General features: G+C 45.7%; 1 protein-coding gene across 2 annotated transcripts; it reads left to right on the top strand.

Annotated features, from left to right (window-relative positions):
- Positions 1–3,970: 3,970 nt before the first annotated feature.
- On the top strand, positions 3,971–25,254 carry Uba1 (ubiquitin like modifier activating enzyme 1). Of its 2 annotated transcripts, XM_027432274.2 has the most exons (27): positions 3,971–3,985; positions 4,640–4,738; positions 12,314–12,430; positions 12,559–12,617; positions 12,716–12,884; positions 12,974–13,108; positions 14,054–14,160; positions 14,381–14,471; positions 14,577–14,709; positions 15,214–15,311; positions 15,581–15,727; positions 15,862–16,038; positions 16,146–16,250; positions 16,337–16,417; positions 16,665–16,820; positions 19,088–19,253; positions 19,382–19,578; positions 20,783–20,847; positions 21,088–21,283; positions 21,931–22,005; positions 22,125–22,314; positions 23,354–23,442; positions 23,677–23,769; positions 23,894–24,085; positions 24,452–24,553; positions 24,660–24,760; positions 24,932–25,254. In XM_027432274.2, the coding sequence occupies exons 3-27, from the start codon at positions 12,314–12,316 to the stop codon at positions 25,065–25,067; spliced, it is 3,177 nt and encodes a 1,058-aa protein (XP_027288075.1). In that variant the 5' UTR covers positions 3,971–3,985; positions 4,640–4,738; the 3' UTR covers positions 25,068–25,254. The 2 variants fall into 2 exon arrangements, with proteins under 2 accessions (XP_027288075.1, XP_027288074.1); XM_027432273.2 differs by lacking the exons at positions 3,971–3,985; positions 4,640–4,738 and adding an exon at positions 7,237–7,449.
- The last annotated feature ends 666 nt before the right edge of the window (positions 25,255–25,920 follow it).

Below are 25,920 nucleotides of genomic sequence, written 5' to 3' on the forward strand. Positions count from 1 at the left end.
AAGGTCAGGCCACTACAGATGCCTGAATACTAACACCATCTCCTTGTTCCAAAAATTAATTTAATACATTTTCCTCAGATAAAGGTCATGCCAGATTGTAAACTGATTGAGAATACATACAGAACTTCATGTTAGCCAATGTATATATATTGCATTCAATTACTGTTAGTCATAAGGCTGATCACTTGGGATTGAATAACCTGTCAAGGGGCATGTCTCACAAGAAAACTGATTCTCCTCTTAGCAGTCACGGATTGTCTGTAGCTCTTCATCTAGGGGTGGGGACTTGTGAGCCCCCTCCATTTATATTGCTATCTCAACTGGTATTGCTGTTATGCAGGTCTTGTTTAGGCAACCATGTTGGGATTTCATGGATGCAGCTTCCCCATCATGTCTAGAACATACTATCTAGCCCCAGGCATCCTGGTCTTCTGGCATTACAATCTTTCCACCCCCTTTCCCAGATCTTTTCTTAGGTGTAGGGGTTTTGTTATAGATGTACCAATTGGGGCTTGACATCCAATGGTCACTTATTCCCTGAATTTTGACCAGTTGTGGATCTCTGTAATAGTCTCTGTCTGGGGTTGGAGAGATGGCTCAGAGGTTCAGAGCACTAGCTGCTCTTCCAGAGGTTCTGAGTTCAATTCCCAGCAACCACATGGTGGCTCACAACCATCCATAATGAGAAATGTTGCCCTTTTCTGGCCTGTGGGGATACATGCAGACAGAACACCATACATAATAATTAAATAAATCTTTAAAATATAGTCTCTGTTGCAAAAATAATGCTTTGGTGAGGGGTGATAGCTACACTTATCTGGATATCAAGATAAGTATGTAGAATATAGTTAGAAAGTATATTGATTCCATAACTGGCTGTCATGGGTTCTCTCCTAAAGCCTATGACCTCTCCGGTCACAGGTATTTGGCTAGGTTTGTAGTACCAGGCACAGATTTCCTCCCACTAAGTGGGCCTTAAGTCCAATTACACAGCTATTAATTTAGTTATTCCCAAGATAAAAGTGCCACTATTGTATCACTGAGGTTATTTTCCAGGTTGATCATTATGGTTCATAGGCTCATAGCTGGGTAGGACTATCCATTATTTTCTTCTTTATTAGCTTACATAGCACCATCAGATACAATGAGAGCTAGCCTCAGAGAGAAAACCTCTAGGTCAGTGTTTCTCAACTGATAGGTTATGACCCCTGGGGGGGGGTCAAACAACCCTTTTACAGATATTTATATTACTGTAGCAAAATTACAGTTATGAAGTATCAGCGAAAATAATGTTATGGTTGGGGTCAGCACAACATAGGGAACTGTGTTAAAGGGTCGCAGCATTAGGAAGGTTGAAAACCACTGCTCTAGGTCAATTTCACCGCTCAGTTCTTCCAACTCTGTGTCCAAAGTGTGTGGTATCTTTAGCAACAGGGTCTTACTTTCAAGTTCCCAAAGGGCAATGTCAATAGCTTACATTTGGGGGATTCTCTTGAACACCCCCCCATGAAAAACTGGAAAAGAGGTTTCCCTTGCCTGGCACTTGGGGGGTTTTGTTTGCTAGTCTATGGCTCTTGGGCAAGGGGGCATCATCACTTCATATGGCCTACCTTCATTATAATATGTAAAGGTATGTATGTATATGTACATATCACACACACACACACACACACACACACACACACACACACACACACACACACAGATTAAGTAAGCTTATAAAATAGTATGTTTCCCTATGACTTTTTCAAACACCCTTAGTATTAATCTCCCCTTTCCTTCCCACACACACCTTACATTTTAGAGGAATTGCTTCTAATATTCTAATTGCTTTTAATATGTGTGGTCAAGTCCTGATCAAACCCAGGTTCTCAAGGCTGAGCAGTTAGCACTGAGCTAACTCCCCAGCCCCTGCTCGGGAATCTTAAATGCTAAACATATCAATCTGGTTTATAAGACCCTGGCTGATCTGTTACCAAACTTCATCTTCTTTTTTTAAAGATTCTATTTATTTATTATGTATACAACATTCTACTTCCATGTATATCTGCACACCAGAAGAGGGCACCATGTGGTTGCTGGGAATTGAACTCAGGACCTCTGGAAGAGCAGTTAGTGCTTTTAACCTCTGAGCCATCTCTCCAGCACCTCTGAGCCATCTCTCCAGCCACCCCCCAAGTTTCATCTTCTAATGCCCCACTTCCACCTCTCCAACTCTCCAAACCATTGTGTTCTTCCTCACATGTGCCAATCAAGTCTTTTTGTTCCCAGTGTTCCCTCTACACAATGTCTTTCCTCTATTCCTATGCAAGAGATAATCAAGGGAAAGATCTTGGGAAGAATGTTCTTGACTTCTGCAAGGATAGCATCTCTGTTGTGTTCCCAGAACTCTGCACCGAATAGGTGCTCAATAAATGTTTCAGATGAGCAAATGTAAGTTCATTGGCAATATTTGCAAGACTGAATCTGAGGTAATGGAAGCATTTTATGGTAAAGATCTTTGATCACACATCACCACTCTGTGGAAAACTGCAACCTATCCCAACAAATCTGTAATGGTCTATTTTGCTCCATAGCACTTAGCAATTATCATATACAGTGGTGTATGTACAGAAAACATCACGATTATCCAGCATTCTAATTTTAGTATTTAATTAATTTAATTTTTATTATTATTCTGAAGTGCCAAAGATCAAATCCAGGGTTTGCACATTCAACACAAGCATTTCACCACCAAGTACACCCTATATAGTCTAGTATTTTTGGTGTAGTTTTACTGTTTTGATCTACAAATATCACTGTTATACTTGTCCACATTTATATATACAGTTTGTAGCCTAGGAGTCCTGGGATAAACCATATAGCTTAGGTGAGAACAGGCTGTGCCATTTGGTTTTAGTAAATTCATGCAAGACATTGCCTAAGGACACAGTTTTTATAAACTATCACTATTGTTAATGGATATATGATTATATATACAACAGTTACTTATATGATGTGTATACAATATATAGTCAGTTATACTGTTATATAATGCATACAGCAACTAAATATAAGATACATTAAATACAAACAGATGTAAAGCATTTACATAATAACATTTGCAGCTGGGCATGGTGGTGCACAACTGTAAGTAATCCCAGCACTTGGTGGAAGAAACACTTGGAGGACCATAAGTCCAAGATCAGGCTGGGTTACAACCAGCAAGTTTAAAAGCCAGTCTAAATTGCATAAGGAGATCCTGTTAAAAACGTTCACACACATATATGTTTGTACATGGTAATTTATGCAGTTAAGGGCTACTTATAAAGCACAGGTATGTGTGAGGTCATTGTTTATTATTTGTTATGTTTACCGGTTGTTTCTCACGATATAATACTGTTCTATGAGGGCAAGGAAGAAGTCCCAGCACCTGGCCCACATCTTGAGCTCCACAAACGGAAAAAAAAAAAAATGAATGAATGCTTTTGGCCACCACAGTCTCAGCCTTCCCGTGCTTAGGTTTGATGTATCTTCTAATCTGGAGTCACTATCATGTTCCGTTTTCTTCCCCCACCCTCACAGAGTACACAGCCCTAGGAAATAAACCCAGGCTTACATTTTCTCATCTTCTAGGGGCTGATGCCCACCACGTGCACCAGGCATTAGCCGGACAGGACTACCACTCCCAGCATGCATGGCGCATTTGGTCGTACTACAACTTGTAGGGGATAGATAGGCCTGAAACCGGTGCAAGAGGAGCAGAAGCAGAGAGAAACACCCCTCTGTTAAGGCATCTATGGTACACCCCAGACCCGGCCCTCTAAGGCCCCGCGCTTCCGAGCTCCGCGCAAACTCTAGTTCTTTTTGCACGACGGAGGTGGTTTGCTCTTCCGTTGCCCTGTGGCTTCAGCTTATCTCCAGAAGGAAGGCGAGGCTTCCGCCCAGCACTGGGGGTGAGCGGGAGCACATTGCCCCCAAGCCCCTGGACAGCATTTGGAAGAGGGTGCGTCCCTAATCCCAACTTTGAGGATTCCCCAGTGGGCATATTTGGAGGTTGTGGGGCCCGGGTGGCATTCAGAAGGTGTCTACTTCTGAGAAGCCCCTTAGGAGGTGGTGCGTGGGGATTCGGGTGGCATTTAGGAGTCTGTTTTATGGGGTGGTTCTCAGATACAGATTTACACCCCTTGAAGCAGGGCATAGGGGGCGCTTGGGGGAGGCTCGGAGTATGAGAACTCTGTCGGTGGGCAGGATTTTCGGGCTTTTCAAGAGGAGAGAAGTTTGAAGTTACTAAAGTCAAGGCGGGAGTTGGGGAGGACTTGTCTTAGGACCGGACCGGGTGACAGTGGGAACATTCATCATCGACGTGGCATTGTGGTATCATTGGCCTTTGTGACCGCTGACTAGGTAAATGCAAGGCTGATTACCCTGGGCTGTGAGACCCGGACACATCAAGGGCCCAGACGTCGGGAGAGGAGCCTCTCAACCCAGGCTGGGAAAGACTCTTGTCTGCCGGTTCTTCCGAGCGGACATAGAGCCACCCGGCCACTGAGCGGTCCTTTGGTTGCCGCTTTATTCATTTATGAGGGGTGGGGCTGTGGTGCGAACCCTCTTTCGCACCTGGTCCACTAGAAGTGTCAGCTTATGAATTACTCTCTAGGGGGCGGATCGGCGTGCAGAAGGGGCGTGTTGACGGGGTATCCCGAAGTCTGCCTCACAATCTAGAGTGTTTTGGTAATCCATACAATAATCTGTTAAGGTGAGTAGCGCCCTGAGGTTTGTTTTTTAAGCTTTTCTTCGTGTGCTATGCATAATTTATGAGGGGGCGTGGCCTATACAGCTTCTGCGGATCCGCAGTTAGCTTTCTCTCACAGGTTCCAGGATTTACACCTGGCTCCTATCAGAGACGATGTCGCGGGTATTATTCATGCCTTGTGTCTCAGTAATTCCAGATTACTAACCGAAATTTGAATTCAAATCCCATCCATCTTTACCGTTGTGGATCTTTGGCTGGTCTTCAGGAGTCCGAGAAGTGGGTATTCAGGACAATAAGAATAGTTTACACCCATTTGGTTACTTTTATTAACCTATTTTATCTTCACAACTTCTCAGAAGTAGGTTTCATTCTGCTTTATAGATGAGACACAGGACAGGTAAGTAATTTGTCCTAAAGTCGCACAGTGCATGGCTGAACTAGGATTCAGATCTGATCTGTCTGGTTTCAGAGTTGGATAATGCGGTTCCCGAGCCAATTTAATGGTACTATTACTGCCAGGCTCCGAGATACTCATACCTTCCCTCCCTCTTTTCTCTCCCTCTGTTGTTTGCTACTCCTCTTTCTAAGTTGTTACTGTGTTTCCCTCAAGTACCATGGAATTACAAGGAGTAGTTGGGCCGTTGAGTGAGGCTGCAGGATCTCTTGAATAAGGGTGTTTGAGACCAGTATGGACAACATAGCAAAACTCTCTCTCCTTTCTTTTATTTCTCCCCCCTTTTCTTCTCTCCCTCTGTTTTCCCTCTATTCCTTTTCCCCTCCTCCTCTCCCTCTTCTCTCTGGTCTCCCTGTCTTCCCTTTCCTTGTGTCTGTTTTTCTCTGTCTCTTTCTCTGGGGTCTGTTTCCCCAGACTTGCCTGGTATTAGTGATCCTCCTGCCTCAGCTTGCCAAGTACTACGGAATTACAGGAGTCATGCTAGCACACCCCAGCAAGACCCTGTCCTTTTAAGAGAGCAGTGTTGCTACTGTTCAGGTTAATTATATGCTACTATGTGCTAGACACTGTTTTACTCATTGAAATTCAACCACAAGGTAAGTTCTTGTTCTTAATTCCCAGTTTTCTGGATCTGAAAACATTCAAGTTGATAATTTTTGTAATTGCTGTATTTGTAAATAATTTTAGATTAATTAAAATATGCTTTCATATTTACTTTAGTTACATATATTTGAAAATCGTTACAATGCCTAGTGGCAGCACTACTCTAAAATCCTTTCTGTACTCATTTTCATAACACATTTTATCAGTCTGGGTTGGGTGATTTTTTGAAGTGGGGATTGGTGTGGTTCTTTTTTTATGATACTATGGCTTGAACCCAGGGTGTTGGGGAAGTGCTTCATCCATAACCTACATCTCCAACCCAAGGTGGATTGGTTCTATTACTATCATTGCCTGTCAAAGGCATATAGTGAGTCTGGATTTAGTCGGGAACAAGATAATCCCCTAACTGGTCAGGATGAGGAGCAAGGACTGTGCTCCCCTCTGGGTTTGCAGGGTTATCCCTTATGACACATGCCTTGACTATTGTCTCATAATCTCTGCTTGCTGGGCAGGGCCACCTTAGCTAGGAAACTGCCCACAAGCTCCATGGGATTTGTCCTTTTTTGAGACAGCATTTCATGATAACCAGGCTGGCTTCAAACTGATGATCCTCCTGCTTCCATCTCTCTTAGTGCCAGGATTACAGGCATGTGCCACTACGCATGTACTGCCTGCGTGCAACCTTTCTTTCTTTTGCCCGCCCCACACCCACCCACCCTCTCTATACAGGGTCTCTTTATAGTCCTGGCTGTCCTGGAACTCGCTCTGTAGACCAGACTGGCCTCAAACTCAGAGATCCACCCGCCTCTGCCTCCCAAGTATTGTGATTAAAGGCGTGCGCCACCACCCTGGGTGCGATCTTCTTTGACCCCTCTGTTTCCAAGTTGAGCTGCTGTAGCAGCAGCGTTCAGTATTCAGGAGTCAAGGGAGCACATTTTCCCTGCAGTAGCCCCATTTCTTGCTTACTGGGTATTAGAGCAATAAGGCAGGCCTGCCTCTTTTGTTCCGTCCCACTGTGCTTCATGCATTATTCATGAGTAAGATGTAGCTTTGGTTTCCTTGATTCCCGGCAGCAGAAAGATCATTCATTATTCATGAGTGTAGGGTGTGATTGCCACGCTTTAACATTACTTTCTGGTTACCTGGTCATAGTAAACCCATCACCTTGCTTCATAATTCACCATCAGGAAGAATGGCCTTGAGGTTCTTCCTTGGTTTCTTTTGACAGCTTAGCTTCAGTAATTCTTTATTCATAGTTCCTGGGGCGTGGCCTCTTGCTCTACCTGTTTTTCTAGTTATTGCCTCCTAGAGCCACTTGGTGGAGCTGTTCTCCTTCTAAAAGGAGAAGTTCCAAACTGGGCTGGGAAAATGCATGATTCATAAGTAGGCGTGGTCATCTTGCATCCGGGCTTCTGGGGGTGGGGCTCAAGGTTTTGTTCCGGCCTCGGGCTCTGCCGCGGCCATCTTGTGTCGGCTGCTGAGGTGAAGGAGGCGGCAGGCAAGACTTCAACCACTGCGGTTGGGGGAGGAGAAGGCGGCGGTGATTCTAGCTGGCCCAGGCGGCAGGGAGGAGGAGAAGAAAAAGGAGGGTGGCGGCCGAGCTTGACTTCGGCTCCTTGAGGAGTTGGCGGCGGCACGACCCGGGGAACCGGCATTGGTAATAGCTTTTCTCGGCACCTGGCTCGAAGGGCTCTGGGAGGTATGGGAGGGTCCCTGCTGGCTCTGTGCCAGCCCGATATCTGAGTGCTCTACGTTGTCGTGGGTATCGGGAATCGCTAGAAAGTGGGTGTGGGGGTGTGGGAATCCTCAGGCAGGGTAGGTCATTTATGTCTGGGACCACCCTATTCCCTTGGGCTCTGATATCTGACCTTGACACCAGACCCCCTATCTCTGCTTCTCGAGATTTCTGGCTAAGCATCTATGATGAGATATCTCTATCCCGTCCTAGCCCTGCGTTCATGTCAGAACTCCTCACAGTCTACCATAAAGGCACACAAATTCAGCATTGCTGTTTGTAAAAGCCATCCATACTTGTGTGCTATTGAAGACCTGCCCCGAAATCTCCCTTGAGGCTCCTCCTAGCACTTCAGTATTTGCTCTCAGGGATTAAAAGGGGCCAGACTTCAGGAAAGGTCCGCGTGGCCTTCATTTCCGAAAGAAGAGCCTTGTCTGGCATTTTCATGCGGAATCTCCCCCTCCCCCCAAGATACTATCTGCCCTTAGAGCTGCCATCTGGATTAGACCCGGTGAAAAGCTATCTGCCTGGCCTTCCTGTGGGAGATTTGTTCCTGCATTTGAGATCTCCCAAAACTGCCTTGACATAGCATCCTCCTTCGTGGGTACCTGGCTTTCTTAGTCACATTCTTTTAGGTATCTGCCCTTAGATGTTCCTTTGGTTCTTAGAGTCTGTCCTTAGAGACTTTCCCTGCCTTTAGGGATTGCCCCCCCCCCCTTTTACGCTCTCATTGTTCTTAGGCTGTCACCTCAGTAGGCCTCATCTTTTTCCCCATCAGCTATCCTTAACCTCCAGTATCTTTCCTCTAGAGCCTCTCAGGGGACTAATCACTAGGGAAGACCTGTTTGGACACAATCCTCCATTAGTAATCTGCCATCATCTACTCTCAGACCCTGTTAATTTTTAGCCCCATCTGCCTGATTGTGTCCTCCTAGACCCAACTTCTCCTTCAAAAGCAGAACAGAGTTGTAGTTTCTCTCTCTCTTTTTTTGGTGTTTTTGAGACGGGGTTTCCCTGTGTAGCTTTGTAACCAGCTCTTGTAGACCAGGCTGGTCTCAAACTCACTGGTTCCCAAGTGCTGGGATTAAAGGTGTGTGCCACCACCCCCTAGTTTAGTTTCTTTTTTTATAGATCCCTTAATCTAACAGGCCTCAGAATCTGCCCTCAGTCTTTTAAAGGCTCCTAGCATCTTCATTCAGAGAATCTCAGCATTTGTTTTTGGCTTCACTGAACCCCACTATCACTGTCATATAACCCTTTCTCCAACAGGTCCACTTATCCTCCACCAGAATAGAAAACTTCAATATCTATTTAATGAGCTGTGGAGTCCCAGAACTGGTTAGAGAAACCTAACTCCACTTGGAGATCTAGCCAGTAATATTTATAAAATATAATAATATAGTAATAATTATAAAAATAAAGGCCTGATAGCTTTTATTTTTATAATTATTATTTTGAGACAGGGTCTTACTATGTAGCTTTGGCTGGCCCAAAATATATAGATATATAAGCCAGGCTGGCCTCAACCTCTTAGAGCCCAGCCTGCCTCGGCCTCACTAGTGCTGGGATTAAAGGTATACACCACCATGCTCAGCACATCACCATCCTCAGCACTTCCTAACCTTTTTAAGGCTTGAGCTATCTGAAATTCATCTTCCCTTCTCTACCCTATCAGAGCAGCTGTGGTGCCTGTTACAAACAACCCCACAAAGCCTTTGTTGCTCCATTAGGAATCCCTCTTCAAGAGTGTGCCCTCAGAGACCTCTCCTAGCCTCTTAGCACTTAATCTCACAGTTTCCTGGCACTCGTGTCAGCATCAGAGACATTTTGCTGTGAATTCCCATTATTTTTGGTAAGGGCTTCTGTCACTAGAATCTGAGACTCTCTCAACCCCAGCATCTTCCTGCAGTAGTCTCTGGTTTTGCATTCTACCTCTTTCTAGAGGCACAAAATTTAAGTCTTTCTTAGACTTTGCCCAATGCCCCCAGCACTTGTAAGGCCCAGCTAAGGTCTCTTTTGGGTCTGTCTCTTTTCCTAGCTCCTTCAGAGCTCCTTGGGTTCAGTCCCTTCCTGATGCATTTCTCACCTTCTCAAGCATTTCTCAGTTAACACCTCCCAGGAAGTTTGAGGGGCCCCAGCATCCTCCCTGGTACTGTAGCTTCTTTGAGTTAGTCAGCTGTGTCTGTGCCTCCTAAGCCTACCCTAGAGTTCCCCTGCTCAGCCTTTCTCTGCTTTGGGAGTAGACTATCCTCAGGCTTCAGCCATCAGTTTAGAGACCCCAAGTAAGATTTTTGTTTTGTTTTCTTTTGTTTTTTTCGAGACAGGGTCTCTGTGGCTTTGGAGGCTGTGCTAGAACTCGCTCGAGGCTGGCCTTTAACTCACAGAGAGACGCCTGCCTCTGCCTCCCAAGTGCTGGGATTAAAGGTGTTCGCCACCAATGCCCAGCCGGAGTAAGTTTTGAAATACTTTAATTTTAGTTTTGTCAAGCAAGTTATGGAAGATATATTCCAACAGAGAAGGTTGTTGAGAGAGGATGTAGATTTGAGGTTTTTTTGGATGGGGGACTCTTTAGCTCTTAACCAGGGGTCTCTGCTCCAGATTCCTCCTGCTTGCCTTGACATAGGGGTTCTCTAAACCTGGCAATTGAAATCTCCCTTTTAAATTTCTTTTTTAAAACAGGGTCTCACTGTGCAGCTCAGGCTGGCTTCCTGCCTCTGCCTCATAAGCAGTGGGGTTGCAGGCATGTGCTGCCACACCTGGCTTCGAAGTCCACTTTTGAACAGTCATCCCAACCCTACTTAGACTCTTGTTGCCAGAACTAGGGGTGGAGAGGTAAAAGGTCTGATAAAGAGTTCTTGTGGCCGTGGATCTTGTCTGATGTAGGGAGTGGAGAAAGAATATGCCCCGCACAAACCAACCAATGACTAGGCAAGAGAGATAACTAATGGAGGCCCCTGTGGATGACTGGGGAAGAATTTATGTCCTCAGGTCCCTGTATTTTGAAACCACAGATAGCTTTTTTAGCCTCATCAGGAGGGCAGTTCCTATTCTCTGAAGTTTTGGAGAAAATGGGCTTAAAGGGAATGACATCTCTGTGCCAAGTCGATACCAGTAAATGGAAAATAGGAGTTGCCTTTGTCTACCTCCCAACTTATAAAGTCTCTTTCTACCCAAGTTGGATCTAAGCATTCCCAGCAATTTCACTGGCAGACTTTGGCCCTAGGCAGCCTACTACCTCCCCTCTTCTCCCTTTCTTTACCTCTCCTCTCTGAGCACTCTGGGATGGACTCAAAGCCAATACTGACACTACTTACCTAAGACAATCACACAAACTTCTACCAGCTGCATGACACTGGGCAAGTGACTTCCATGGCAAGTGAGTGGAGCTCTCCAAGCTTTCACTTTCTATTTATGGTAGAAGCATAGGGTTATGTAGTTCACAGGCGTTGTTAGAATCACACAAAGCCCTTTACTCTTGTGAGTGATGGGGTGGGTAGTAGGAAGCTCTTGTCATTCATTGTGTTCATATTAGAATGTGACAGTACCAAGATGAATCTTAGGTATGTTGGTGGTATTGAAGGTCAGATAAGGCTTCAGAATGAGAACAGTTGTGTGATTAGAAGACAGGGTAGAAACAAAGCAAATGATTCTGGGTTTGTATTCTATTTACGAGCATCTTAATCTACCACCATTAGACTTCACTTCCAACAGCAGCCTATATTGTTGGGTTTTTTTCTCCCCTCTGGGATCTAGTGTGTCACTTGATCATGTGAGCTCAGGTTTTCTCATTTGTTCAACACGGACCTTAAACCTTGCCTTGCAGGGACAGGACAATTGAGAGCGTGAAACTTGCTAACTCCGAGATGTGGCTTGGACTTGAGTCATTAGGTCTGGTCTGATCCCAATTCCACCTCTCAGAGTAGGAACTTTGGTCAAGTCACTAAACATCCCTGAATGAAGTTTTCCCTTACATGTGAGCTGGGGTAAATAGTAGTAGTGCAATTCCCACAGGGTTGCCCTGAGGACAGACAGCAACAAGGCTCATGGCTCATAGAGTGCTTAGTGTGGCCTCTGACACAGAGAGGACTCCTAGTAAATCTTCATTTATCATTACTGCTAACCTGTTAAAGGACTTCACATGCAGAAGAGACTTTAGAAGTGTGCATTTTCTGTCTCCCTGCAGCCTGTTTTATTGGCCTGGGTTGTTTTCTACTGCTAAAACTGGGAGATGGGCAGGGCTTTAAACTCTGCCCTGACCCCCACCCCTACCCCCGGGGCCTGAGATCTGTATCTTTTCTCAACTCCGCAACACCATGGAGCCATTGTACAAAGTGAGGGAACAGCTCCACATGATACCTATAAGGGGTCAAGATTTAAAAACCTGAGTATTTCCTAATCCACATCTGTTCTCTGATCTTCCCAGAATGGTCTTCCTTTTATTCCACAGAATTGGAGTCTTTCCCTTATGCTGTGCTAGGGAGGGACAAAATGACTTAGCAGTCAGCTGTGTGGATTTGTAAGTCAAATTGCCTGGTTCAAATCTTGGGCCTGTCAGCAGTGTGAACCTGGGCAAGCCACTTCATCTCTCTGTGCCAGTTTCTTTTCTAAAGTAGATTTACTAATACTTAAGTCTTCTTTCACTGTTACCAATAATAAGCAGGAAAATAATTCAAGGCTAATCAGGGATAGATAGTGAGACCTTGCATTTAAAACAAACAAAAAATACCAGAAAAAAAAAGTCTACATGTATCCTAGGCTCACCTCTGGCTTGCCTTTTTTCCTCTAGATGTCCAGCTCGCCGCTGTCCAAGAAACGTCGCGTGTCCGGGCCTGATCCAAAGCCGGGTTCTAACTGCTCCCCTGCCCAGTCTGTGCTGTCCCAAGTGCCCTCAGTACCAACCAACGTGAGTGTCTTCCCCATGGAGACTGGCTTGCATGATGATGGCATGGAGAGTCATTTATATCACTTTCCATTTGCCCACACCCCACTCATGCATGTTGTCTTGAACTTGTTCTTGCTCTCCATCCCCAGGGAATGGCGAAGAACGGCAGTGAAGCAGACATAGACGAGGGCCTTTACTCCCGGCAGCTGTAAGTCGGGCTGAAGTCTGCCTGAAGTGGGAAGGGGCACTGAAATAATTGGATCAGGTGGGCTGGACTGTGACCTGGAGTCTTTTCTAACTTGACAGGTATGTGTTGGGCCATGAAGCAATGAAAAGACTCCAGACATCCAGCGTCCTTGTCTCAGGCTTGCGGGGCTTAGGTGTGGAAATCGCTAAGAACATCATCCTTGGTGGGGTCAAGGCTGTTACCCTACATGACCAAGGCACTACCCAGTGGGCTGATCTCTCCTCTCAGGTACCTCTTCCCAACATTCTTTGCTCTGCATCAGCCTCTGTGTGCCACATCCCTCTCACTTATTATCCTTTGTCATCCCCCTCTTACAGTTTTACCTTCGAGAGGAGGACATTGGTAAAAATCGGGCTGAGGTATCTCAGCCCCGACTTGCTGAACTCAACAGCTATGTGCCTGTCACTGCCTACACTGGCCCTCTTGTTGAAGACTTCCTTAGTGGCTTCCAGGTACTACTTGGCCACTGCTCAACCTCCTGCCTGATTTTGTTGGAACTCATTTTTTTTGGTACTGTTCACTATTTAATGAGCTGCCTTGGGTATCAGGCATCATACTGGAGAGCAGAGAGGATGCAGGCAAGATGGGAACCTGGGCATGGCTTTTAGGGGAAAGTTGTGTATACAGCATAGTAGTTATGAACAGACTGGAGGCAAAGTGTCCTGTTTTGTCTAGCTCTTCTAGTATAACTTTTAGGCAGGTCACATAGATCTTGGGCTTTACTCTTCCCATTTTTAGAATACAAATGGAAGCAGTACTGACTTCATGGGGTTCCTATGAGGTTAAGCATGAAGAATAGCAACTTGGACACAGGGAAGGTGGCATAGGCATTTACTAGTTTAAAAAGTCTAGGCTGTGAGAACTGAAAGTCTGTCCCATGAGGCTAAGGTCCCCAAGGGCCAAGGTACTACAGCAACAACAATCTGACACAGTTGTGGGAGCTCATCCTGGTGGGCAGAGATGGATGCTCTTGGAGAAGATGGAGAGCAGTTTTAAAAATTATGGTGGAGTGGGCAGCATCTTGAGAACCACTAACAGATAGGTGTGGTATGAATGAGCTCAAACTTTGGCTGGAGACAGTTTTGCCCTGTCTGTGTCTCACAGGGCATGGCAGGTTTGTAGGCAGTTAGCAAAAAGTGAGTCAGCTGTTCTGCAGTCTGTGCCCAGTACACTTTACCTTTCCCAACATGCTCCAGGCCTTCGCTTTCTCCTTGCTGTATTTTCCTCTCACTGAATCTGATCCTCAAGTCTTTATGAGAGAGGCCTGGGAGGAACAGGAGGACCTGGACAACTCTGTCTTCAGAACTGCCTGAACCTTCCCACCACTGCCGTTGTTCTTTTTCCCCTCCCCTTCCCCCCAGTTCTGGGCTCCTGACCTGGTCTCTACTTCTCCACAGGTGGTGGTCCTTACCAACAGCCCCCTGGAAGACCAGCTTCGAGTAGGCGAATTCTGTCATAGCCGTGGCATCAAGCTAGTGGTGGCAGATACACGAGGCTTATTTGGGTGAGTACTTTGCCATGCCTCTCCCCACAACTTTTCCTAGGCCAAGACCCTCATCCCTCTTCTGCTACTCAAGTTTATGTTCTATGTGCTCACCTCTCCCTGTATGTTATATTCCTGCTGTGGTATACCAAGTTTCCTCAGCAAATATCTAGTGCACCTTGAAGGATGCCTGGGGACTTGTGTGGGCCTCAGGCATTAGTCCTCTTAACACTCTTCACAGGCAACTTTTCTGTGACTTTGGAGAGGAAATGGTCCTTACAGATTCTAATGGGGAACAGCCTCTCAGTGCTATGGTATCAATGGTCACCAAGGTAAGGAGGCCAGCCCCAGGGGTACTGGCAGACAGATGGCAGTCCTCTTTCTCTTTCCACTCTTACACTTTGACTTGCCTCTGAATCTCACTCCTTTTTAACCAGGACAATCCCGGTGTGGTTACCTGCCTTGATGAGGCCCGACATGGCTTTGAGAGTGGCGACTTCGTCTCATTCTCAGAAGTACAGGGCATGATCCAACTCAATGGATGTCAGCCCATAGAGATCAAAGTGCTGGGTGAGCTTGGGCTATGGAGACATCTTAGGGGAACTGGCTAGGAGATTAAGGGAAGGAGTCCCTGAGTTCAGAATGAGGGGAGCCATATCCTGAGTACGTGAGTGTGGTTCAGGCAATCTGGGATCCCACCAGTGCTGATGGGCATCAGGGAGAAGGGCCAATTATGTATGAATTGTTAAAAAGAGCATGGGCTCCTGGAATCTGAGTTGAGGTGAAGGAGCCGCCTATATTTTGAACAGGGCAGATGAGAAGATCTGCTTATGTCTAAGCTGATTTGGGCAAGAACAGCCTACCACTGTAGACTTGGAGCCAAAGGATACAGGGTCTCATGGGGTCTGAACTGGCTTTGGGGCAGGGAGATGGTTTCTTATCTCCAAATGGGGCCTGGGGTTGAAAGATAGTACCCGGGGTCTGCCCTGGGTCAGGCATGATTTTTCCTTGTCTCTGAGTTTTGTAGATTTTTAGACGGGCATGTAAAACTGATTGCCTCCCTATCCACTCTAGGTCCTTACACCTTTAGTATCTGTGACACCTCCAACTTCTCTGACTACATCCGTGGAGGCATCGTCAGTCAAGTCAAAGTACCTAAAAAGATTAGCTTTGTGAGTACTGGGTACAGTGGTCCTTGGTGGATTGTTCTAGACTATTGGTTCTTAACATTCTTAATGTTACGTACAACCCTTTAATAATACAGTTCCTTATGTTGCAGTGACCCCCAACCATATAATTGTTTCATTGCTACTTGATACTGTAATTTTGCTATTGTTATAAATTGCAATGTAGATATTTTTGGAGATAGAGGTCATGACCCACAGGTTGAGGACCGCTGTTCTAGACCATTCTTAAATTCTCTGTTCCTTCTCACTTTTAGAAATCGTTGGCAGCATCACTGGCAGAGCCTGACTTTGTGATGACTGACTTTGCCAAGTTTTCTCGCCCTGGCCAACTGCACATTGGCTTCCAAGCTCTGCACCAATTCTGTGCTCAGCATAACCGACCACCTCGACCACGAAATGAGGTTGGTAGATGGACCAGCAGCCAGCCAGGATAGATAATCCTTGGTGTTAAAAGTCCACCATTCCTCTGCCTGTCCACTTTCCATCCCCTGACAGTAGCCTGAGCAATCCTTACCTGTTTCCTTTGCCGTACCAGGAAGATGCAACAGAACTGGTGGCCCTAGCTCAGGCTATGAATGCTCGGTCCCCATCTGCAGTACAACAGGACAACTTGGATGAAGACCTTATACGGAAGCTATCTTATGTTGCTGCTGGGGATCTGGCACCCATAAATGCCTTCATTGGGGGCCTTGCTGCCCAGGAAGTCATGAAGGTGAGCAGGGTGGGGATGGACTGGGTTTTGCCTTGCCTCCATTACTTGCTATCCAAATGTGTCAGGGTCTGATTAACACTGATACCTCCTCTTTCCTTTTTCACTAGGCTTGCTCTGGGAAGTTCATGCCTATCATGCAGTGGTTATACTTTGATGCTCTTGAATGTCTCCCAGAGGACAAAGAGGCTCTTACAGAGGATAAGTGCCTCCCAGTATGTGAATGGGCTGGAAGGAAGGCATTATTGGGGGTGTTTCTGGGGAAGCTTCTCTCTGACACTCCTTACTTTATATTCCTCAGCGTCAGAGCCGTTATGATGGGCAGGTAGCTGTGTTTGGCTCAGACCTCCAAGAGAAACTGGGCAAACAAAAGTACTTCCTGGTGAGTGATCTCATTAGACACCTAGCATGTTCACCTCCCTTGGTCTCTGACCACCCTCTCTGGAGTTTTCTTCTATATTCTGAAGGGGGGAGGGTCTTTTTTTACAACCCTGGAACTAAACATGTGGCACTATACCTTTTTTGCTCAATACTATTGCCTCCAGCAGGCATGAGGGAATAATGGGTGACTTTGTTTTCACTTGTTTTACCCTGACTTGCCTCTGTGTCTTTTCTTGGCTGTTTCTTAGGTGGGTGCAGGGGCCATTGGCTGTGAATTGCTCAAGAACTTTGCCATGATTGGGCTAGGCTGTGGAGAGGGTGGAGAGGTCATTGTCACAGACATGGACACCATTGAGAAATCAAATCTGAACCGACAGTTTCTTTTCCGGCCCTGGGATGTCACGGTGAGATAGATGGGAGTAGGAGATGGAACTTTGACATCTCACTTTCCTCCTGTCTTTTTCTGGTCTCTGGTATTTCTAGCAGGCATCTACTTATTTTTCCTTTTGCCCTTCTTGCCCTCTCTGTCATTCATTCAGCAAACATTAAGTAGCCCTATCTTGTCATCTCTCTTCTGAGCAACCATCAAGTCAGTTTCCTTTTTATTTTTTTTCTGTCAGAGTCTAGAGCTTTACACATGCTAGGTAGCTAGCTAAAGACTACCATTGAGCTATAGCTCCTGCCCTTTCATTTCTTTTACTTTTTCCTTGATATTTTGTAAGATTTATTTATTGCCAGGCCTTTAATCAGCACTCAGGAAGCAGAGGCTGGCTGATCTCTAGAGTTCCAGGATATCTGGAACTATACAGTGATACCCTATCACAAAAAAACAGCAACAGAGATATATTTGTTTTATATGTATGTGTGAGTACCTTCATGCATGTATGTATGTCTACCGTGTATGTGCCTAGTACCTGAAGAGACTGGAAGAGTGGGTTGGATCCTCTAGAATTGTAATTCTGGGGTCACAAGAGGTTGTAAGTACTGGAAACCAAAACTGAGTCCTTTGGAAAACCAACAAGTGCTCTTAACCATTGAGTAATCACTCCAGCCCTTGCTCTGGGACAGTGTGTTGGAGGTTCCCAAACTCAATGACTGCCTAGGAGATCTAGTGGCTGATTTATTGTAGAAAAAGGACACAGTATAAATCAACAAAGGAAGAAAGGCTCATGGAATGAAACCAGCAGTGAGTATCTAAGAGTTATCTCCCAGTGGAGTTGCAGAAGATGGGCTTCATTTCCTCAGTAACAAATATGACAGTATTCCTGAAAAGTTTCTAGCCAGGGAAGCCTGCTCATCTGTACCTAGGGCTTTTACTTGGATGTGGTTGTGTATGAGAAATTTTGACTCTAGAAAAAGAAGGTGTTTACCATAAACCACACTGTTCACACAAACAGTTCAGGCACACTGATCCAGTATTATTAGGTGAAGGAGCAATGGGAACGTTCCCCTAAAATCCAAGGTCCTAGACTCCAGCCAAGGACCACTTTTAGAAGTAGGCCTTCTGAAGGATGGCATTGTAGTCAGCCAGGAGACTCTTCTCTGCAGTTTGAAACTGAGGTGCCAGAAGTCTGTGCAGCCTTCTATAAAGTATTACTAATCAGTGTTCTTGTTCATTAATTTATTTACTGAATAGTTACTTTAGGAGTTACTGTTCTAGATACTTGAGGTACATTAAAGAATATAATAAGGCAGGTGGCTCATACCCTTCATCTCAGCACTTGAGAGGTAGGCAGATCTCTTGAGTTCAAGGCCAGCCTGGGTTACAAAGTGAGTTCCAGGACAGCCATGGCTACACATTGTCTCAAAACACAAACAAACAGAATAAAGATACTAGTGGAGGAAGGTAAATAGTAAAGGACAGATACCATAATTGATATAATATTGGTACAGCCAGGCCCACCCATGCAGTCAGGAGACAGGCAGCTCTCTTGGGTTAGAGGCCAGTTGAGTTCCATGACCATGGCTACATAGAATCTGTTTCAAGACAGTAACAAAATAATAAAGATAATAATATATAACAGATTATGGAGTCAGTGTTGGTACTTTGCAAAGCGTAAAGGAGCAAGTTCGGATTGCTAGGGAGGTTAGTTTCCAGATTTCATTAGTTCCTTAAGGAAGGCCTCATTTCTGCAAAGCTCTGGTTGGTGTGGGAGACTAGAGTGTCTTCTGGTAGATGTGCCCAAGGCCCAGATAACACCCATAAAGCTATTCTTGAGAGGTCCTGGGAACCAGTTCACTTTAAGTGGGAATGAGCCAGGGAAAAGTTTGAGCAGAGGAAGGATTGCCCTGGCTGGTTTATAACACTTATGCTTATTTATTATCTAACATGTGGTTGTATTTGGGGAAATCTCCAACCTGTAGTACTACTGCCTAAAAGAACAGTAGGTATCAGATAAGCAAACAAACAAGTGGCTACTCCGATGTCTACAATGCATACTTGTTTTCTGCTTTTTTTCCATCTTACTGCCACATCCTTCTCAGGCCTAGCCATGTGGCATTGTCGTAGAATATCGTGCTAAACCAAGAAGCCTCCTAAATTCAGGCTGCTTGCTTTCTCTAAACATTGGATAAATGTTCAGGGGGACAGCTCTTTATAATGTTCAGTGAATCCACCAATGACAGTCCCCCATTCTCTCCCTCCCCCCACACTTATCTCCTAACTTCACAGAAGTTAAAGTCTGACACAGCCGCTGCAGCTGTTCGACAGATGAACCCTTTCATTCAAGTGACAAGCCACCAGAATCGTGTAGGTCCTGACACGGAACGCATCTATGATGATGATTTTTTCCAAAACTTGGATGGTGTGGCCAATGCTCTGGACAATGTAGATGCTCGTAAGTTTCAAAGCTGGTAAATAAGGCATGGGCAAAAGAGTGAAAATCTGGTTCCTATCTGTTCTTTCCTAGTGTGCCTTTCCTTGTCTCCTGGCTCTCACATCATTGTCTCCACCCCTATCACACAGGCATGTATATGGATCGCCGCTGTGTGTACTATCGAAAGCCATTGCTGGAGTCTGGCACACTGGGAACCAAGGGCAATGTGCAGGTGGTGATCCCTTTCCTGACAGAATCATACAGCTCTAGCCAGGATCCACCAGAGAAATCCATCCCCATCTGCACCCTGAAAAACTTTCCCAATGCCATCGAACACACTCTGCAGGTAAAGTATGGTGTTCAGGGGAAGGGAAGGATATCCACTAGGCTCTGGCTTTTGGGTGTCACAGGCTTAAGTATAAGACACGTTTTCTTACACCATTTTTTCTTTCCACCTGGAAGTTTGCACTTTTTTTAACGTCTTTTGGGGGGGGGAGGTTGGTGGTAGTGGTGGTAATTTGAACTTCTGAATGACTAATTGTAATTCCTACTTTCGACATTTTTCCAGTATATAGATAAGTAAAAACCAATGCCTTTACTAGGCATGGTGTCTCACCAGGACTTGAGAGGCTAAAGCAAGAGGATTGCTGTGAGGTCAAGGCCACCTTGAACTACAAAGCAAGACCTTAGAAAATAAAAACAAAAGAATGATGAATACTGAGATATCATTCCTTACCTAGGCTTATCAGTGGTTTGCCATATCTTCTTAGATTGATGTGGGCGTGCTAGTAATACGCCTTTAATCTCAGCACTGAGATGGCAGGGCAGGTGGATTTTTTGACTTCTGTTCATTAGTTGTCACATTCTAACAATTTAGAGATAGCTCAAAAGTTAAGAGCAGTGACTGCTCTTACAAAGGACCTAAGATCAGTTCCCAGCATTCACATGGCAGTTCACAAGGGTGTTAACTCCAGTTTCAAGGGATCTGATGCCATCGATGGGTATTAAATGCATGTGGTGCCCTAACATGCAGGCAAAACACCCATACACACACATAAATTTAAAATAGGGACTGGAGAGATGGCTTAATGGTTAGGAGCACTTGCTACTCTTATAGAGGAGCCAGGTTCAGTTTCTACTATCTACTTGTTAGCTCTAACTCTGAGTTCAAGGCCAGCCTGTCTACAGAGCAAGTTCCAGGACAGCCAGGGCTGTTTCACAGAGAAACCCTGTTTTGAAAAACAACAAAAGAACTATCTAACCAAACCATTTTCCTCTTTGTTTCTTTTGAGACAGTGTCTCATGTATTCCAGACTTAGATAATACACATTTTTCATAGTACATGTATATAGGTCTTGATGGATTTTTTTTCCCAGAACAATTTCATTGACTTGAATTGAGAGGCCAGAAATGAAGGAGTGGGGAAAGTTGGGAGCTTATCTTTCCCAAGTAGCTGTGTATTTTCTACTTGGGTTATCTATGATGACTCGCTTACCCATAAAAACCTGTTTTGTCCATCATTCCATAAAATCCATTTGTTCTGTGTGCAGTGGGCCCGGGATGAATTTGAAGGCCTTTTCAAGCAGCCAGCAGAAAATGTCAATCAGTACCTCACGTGAGTAACTTGCACACCTCACTCTTCTGCCTGCCACCCAGAAACATTTTATGCTTTTTTTCAGTTGTCACCCTCTGCACTAGGTACACTTTTTTCAAAGGACTCTAAATGTTCAAGTCTCATGCTGTGGAAGAATCAAGACGAGTTTTCTGTGGAGAAAGTGGGATTGCCCTAGAGCCTACTTTCCTGGGGGGGGGGGCATTGTATAATCTTGCCCCTGGGCCATTCACTCCCTAATAGAGACCCCAAGTTTGTGGAACGGACCTTGCGGCTGGCGGGTACCCAGCCATTGGAGGTGCTGGAGGCTGTGCAGCGCAGCCTGGTGCTGCAGCGACCACAGACTTGGGGTGACTGCGTGACCTGGGCCTGCCACCACTGGCACACCCAGTACTGTAACAACATCCGGCAACTGCTGCACAACTTTCCTCCCGACCAGGTAATGTCCACTCGTGTCCCATTTGGCAGCATGCACTGTCTTGCGAGCAGTTTGCTGCAGACTCTTTTCAAGTGACTCCTCCTAGTTACTAGTTCAGACATGGCTGGTGTCCAAGGCAAGAGATGTCAGAAGAATAACTTTTTTGTCCAAGGAATGTCCAAGGAGTGACCTCATTCCTTGGAGCAAGATGATTGGTTCTCTTGCTGTTCCCCTTCCCTGCAGTGTAGGCCAAGTCTGACCTGATTTTTGTCAGGGCTGTAGTGGACCATGAAGTAGAGATTCTGGACTTGGGAGGACAGGAGTAAACATGTATTCAAATCCCAGCTCTCTCTGAACTTGGGCAAGTCACTTCTCTCTGTTCCTTTCTTTAGCTACAAGGAGGAACAGTTGTGATGTTTCACTGGTATTTATTAATACTATGTACATGCCTGGTGATCCAGTCCTCTGCTAAAGAGGTTTGTGAAGAAAGTAAGAATTAGTGGTGGCTTTCTCAGCCAGGACCTTGCAGTGTGGATCTTAGATGATTGATTCCAGCCCTTCCAGGGACCCAGCCAAGGGTAGCAAGTTGGGGCGCATCCAAAGCCAGTCAGGATTGTCAGAGAGGCCTTCATTTCAAGATCTGCTTCTTGAAACTCTCTTTGTTTTAGCTTACCAGCTCAGGGGCCCCATTCTGGTCTGGACCTAAACGTTGTCCACATCCACTTACTTTCGATGTTAACAATGTAAGTCTCCTTGTTGGGTTTTCCTGGGATCAGGTAGAGGATGGGTGGGTGGGAAGGAGGTGGTGACTTCCTATCCAAGGGCAAATGTATTAACCCTATTGTGCCCTGCCCTCCCCTAGACACTGCATCTGGATTATGTGATGGCTGCTGCCAACCTTTTTGCCCAGACCTATGGGTTGACTGGCTCTCAAGACCGAGCTGCTGTGGCCTCACTTCTGCAGTCCGTACAAGTTCCAGAGTTCACCCCCAAGTCTGGTGTCAAGATCCATGTTTCTGACCAGGAGTTGCAGAGCGCCAGTGCCTCTGTTGGTGAGGGTGTTTGGCTATTTGGTCAGAAGTCCCTGTCTCTAGTTTCCCCATTAGTCCTCTTCTAGTAGCTCTGTGACCTCACCTTCCTTTGCACTTCCCTCCCTCCCTCCTCTTTCCCACTCTAGCAACCAGGAAAACAAACTTTGTTCTTGCTTGGTGTATATTTGCCTTGGTTTTATTCTTTCCTCTGTCTCTCCTTGATCTGTTCATCTAGGAGGTATGATCTCCAACAGGGGTCTCCTCCTGATTCTTGCCTACTTTGTTTCCTTCCAGATGTCCCATGTCTCCCCATCCATGCATCCCTCCCATCTCTGTCTGTCTTAACCCTAATGTTGTCCATCAGAATTTAGTCCTCCTGCCTTCCCTTTTGGATATCTGTAATGTGTTTATAGTTCTGTATACCACCTCCCCTGTATTGACTTTACCTTTTCTCCATCTTCTAAAATACCTGTTTCATGTTCTTTGTGTATTTCCTTTAGTCTTTTCTTCTACCTCCTGCACAGGTTCCCTCTGACTTTTTTCTCATGTTTCCTCCTCCCTATCTCATCCTTCATCATTCCTCTTTTCATATATTCTCCACCTTCTCAGATCCTTCCTATCCTTGTTTGTATACTTCCCCATATTCCCACCATGTCTTCTGTGTCTCTATATACAATATCTCCCCAAGACTGACAACCCCTTCTATCTGATCACTACCTCACCTCCACTTTGTCTTACTGTCTTTGTTTCTGCTCCTAGTCTCTCTCCAGATCTTGATAGCCTCTGCTCCTGCCCTTTTCAGGTTTGCTCTCTGTTGTTTTCCTTTCCCCTTTGACCCTTCATTCTAGGATCTCTTTCTCTGTCTCTCTCTCTCTGTCTCTCTCTCTGTCTCTCTCTCTCTCTGTCTCTCTCTGTCTCTCTCTCTCTCTGTCTCTCTCTCTCTCTCTCTCTCTCTCTCTCTCTCTCTCTAGATTCTCTATCTAACTGAATTCCTTTTGCCCTATATAGCTTTTATCCTCACTCCCTGCATCTAAAGGACCGGATTTTTCTTTTTGTGCAGATGACAGCCGTCTTGAAGAGCTCAAAGCTACATTGCCCAGCCCAGACAAGTTATCAGGATTTAAGATGTACCCCATTGATTTTGAGAAGGTGCTTGAAAGGGGCCCTGAACAGGACAGTTGGGATGAGCTAAGCACAGATGGGGTTGTAAAGAATGGGGATCTAGGAATATGGAACCAACCAGTCCAAGCCTTTATGGTGATCAGATAGCTGCCACATAGCTTTCCTTCTGATCTGGGAGAGACCATCATGTAATTTGCATTGAAGGATACTTATGTCCCAGGAGGCCAGGAAAACTTCATCTGATCTACTCCTCTTATTCAGGATGATGACAGCAACTTCCACATGGATTTCATTGTGGCTGCGTCCAATCTTCGGGCTGAAAACTATGATATTTCCCCCGCGGACCGGCACAAGGTATGGGGACTCTAAGCCTGATGTTCTACCATTTCCAAGCTCAAGTTCCTTAGATCCATGCCCTTCTGTAGACCCTCAGCCTCTTACAACGTACAACTAACATCTTCCTTGATCTGTTTGTCAGAGCAAGCTGATTGCAGGAAAGATCATCCCAGCCATTGCCACCACCACAGCTGCTGTTGTTGGCCTTGTGTGTCTGGAACTGTACAAGGTAGTTCAGGGACACCAACAACTTGACTCGTACAAAAATGGTTTCCTGAACTTGGCCCTGCCCTTCTTTGGGTTTTCTGAACCTCTTGCTGCACCTCGTCACCAGGTAGGTGCCCACATCCAAAGATGGGACTTGTAGTGGAGTGTATTGCAGTACAACTAGCTTTGGTTTGCATTTGACCTGGTCACTAGGTCAGAGTTCCTGCCGAAATATTCCTGCATGTTTTTTGCAAGAGTACTAAGGTGTAAAGTATGTCTGAAATGTTGAAGGAATAAAAGTCAGTAAATAAGAGTGATTGAGAAGATAAGGAGTAGAAGATGAGAGTAAGATTCTCTTCCTGTGGCATACAACCATGTCATTGTAAAGGTTCAGTGCTTATTTAGAGTGAAATGGGAGCCATGAGGGGTCAGGGAGGGCAGAGGGCTGAAATTTCTGCAATGGCCTACGTCCTGTTCTTTTCTTGCATTGCAGTACTATAATCAAGAATGGACATTGTGGGATCGCTTTGAAGTACAAGGGCTGCAGCCTAATGGTGAGGAGATGACCCTCAAACAGTTCCTCGATTACTTTAAGGTAAGGCCCTTTCTCCTCCTCCTCCCACCTGGAGGAAGGGATGTATAGATGATTGTTTGACCTTCCCACCATCATAACACTGCTCTTTGCCCCTCCTGCCCTCCAGACAGAGCACAAATTAGAGATCACCATGCTGTCCCAGGGTGTATCCATGCTCTATTCTTTCTTCATGCCAGCTGCTAAGCTCAAGGAACGGTTGGATCAGCCGTGAGTAGGCTTTTGCCAGACAGGCTGGGAAGGGCCCCGTGTTCCTTTGTTGGGTGGGGAGTTTTAGCTTGGAGCTCTTCCCCTCTTACTACCACCTCTCCTCCCCCCACCTACCTCCCTTCTCTTGCTTTGTCTCGGCCCTCTGTCCTTAACCCTCACCCCTTTCCCTAGGATGACAGAGATTGTGAGCCGTGTGTCAAAGAGAAAGCTGGGCCGCCATGTGCGGGCACTTGTGCTTGAGTTGTGCTGCAACGACGAGAGTGGCGAGGACGTCGAGGTCCCTTATGTACGATATACCATTCGCTGATGGCTGTGCATTCTCCTAAGCCCCAGTCCTTCCCCAGATCCCTTCCAGTACTGGTTTCCATTTGGCCTCTGGCAATGGTCCATCTAGCCAAGTTTGGTATTTACCATCCAGCAACCCTAGACCCTCTCACCACTGCTTTGTACCTTCTTTGGAACCTAAATCCCAATAAAAAAGATAACAACCCAGATATAACCATCCTGGTTGTCTTCAGGGAAGGAAGGCGCATCCTGGAGTTGTCTGGTTCAGATATTAGCCCAATGGGATACTCCATCTACACGCTTCCTGGGCAGAAAATAATGGGAATTGATATCTCTTATCTATGTAACAGACATGGAGGTACCAGTGAAGTTATATAAATAGGTACCCAGGCCTGTGTGATTTGAGCTAGGTTCAAACACTGTGTTCCCCATGTCCTAGCTACCTACAGACACTTAAAAGTGATAAGGCTGCAAGGGCTGAGTTAGCATACTTTGGGTGTTCCATCCTTTGGGCAAATCCCTTCTCCAGTGTGTAGCAGTCAGACCCTGAGCTGTCCTTTACAGTCATAGTTCTCCACAGCACCTGGAATGCCTGTACAGGTATTTCAAGTCCATGCTGAGGAGTCCTGAACAGCCAGTCTAAGGAACATATATGTCACGAGGCACACTGCAGTTTTTATGAACATACTTGGCTAAGGACATCTGGAGGGAGAATGTGCTCTTTTCTGCTTCAGTCTGCCCATATGTGCCCCTTGAAGGTGCTTGGAGGTGACCAGGTCTCCTACCTTCCGGAGAAAAGCTGGTTATGGGGCGAAGGAGTAATTGGTTAGTCCAGGTGGTAGGAGGCTCATCAACAGCCCCATCAAAGCCCAGGG

Source organism: Cricetulus griseus, chromosome X (assembly GCF_003668045.3).
Source record: "Cricetulus griseus strain 17A/GY chromosome X, alternate assembly CriGri-PICRH-1.0, whole genome shotgun sequence".
Lineage (NCBI taxonomy): Eukaryota > Metazoa > Chordata > Mammalia > Rodentia > Cricetidae > Cricetulus > Cricetulus griseus.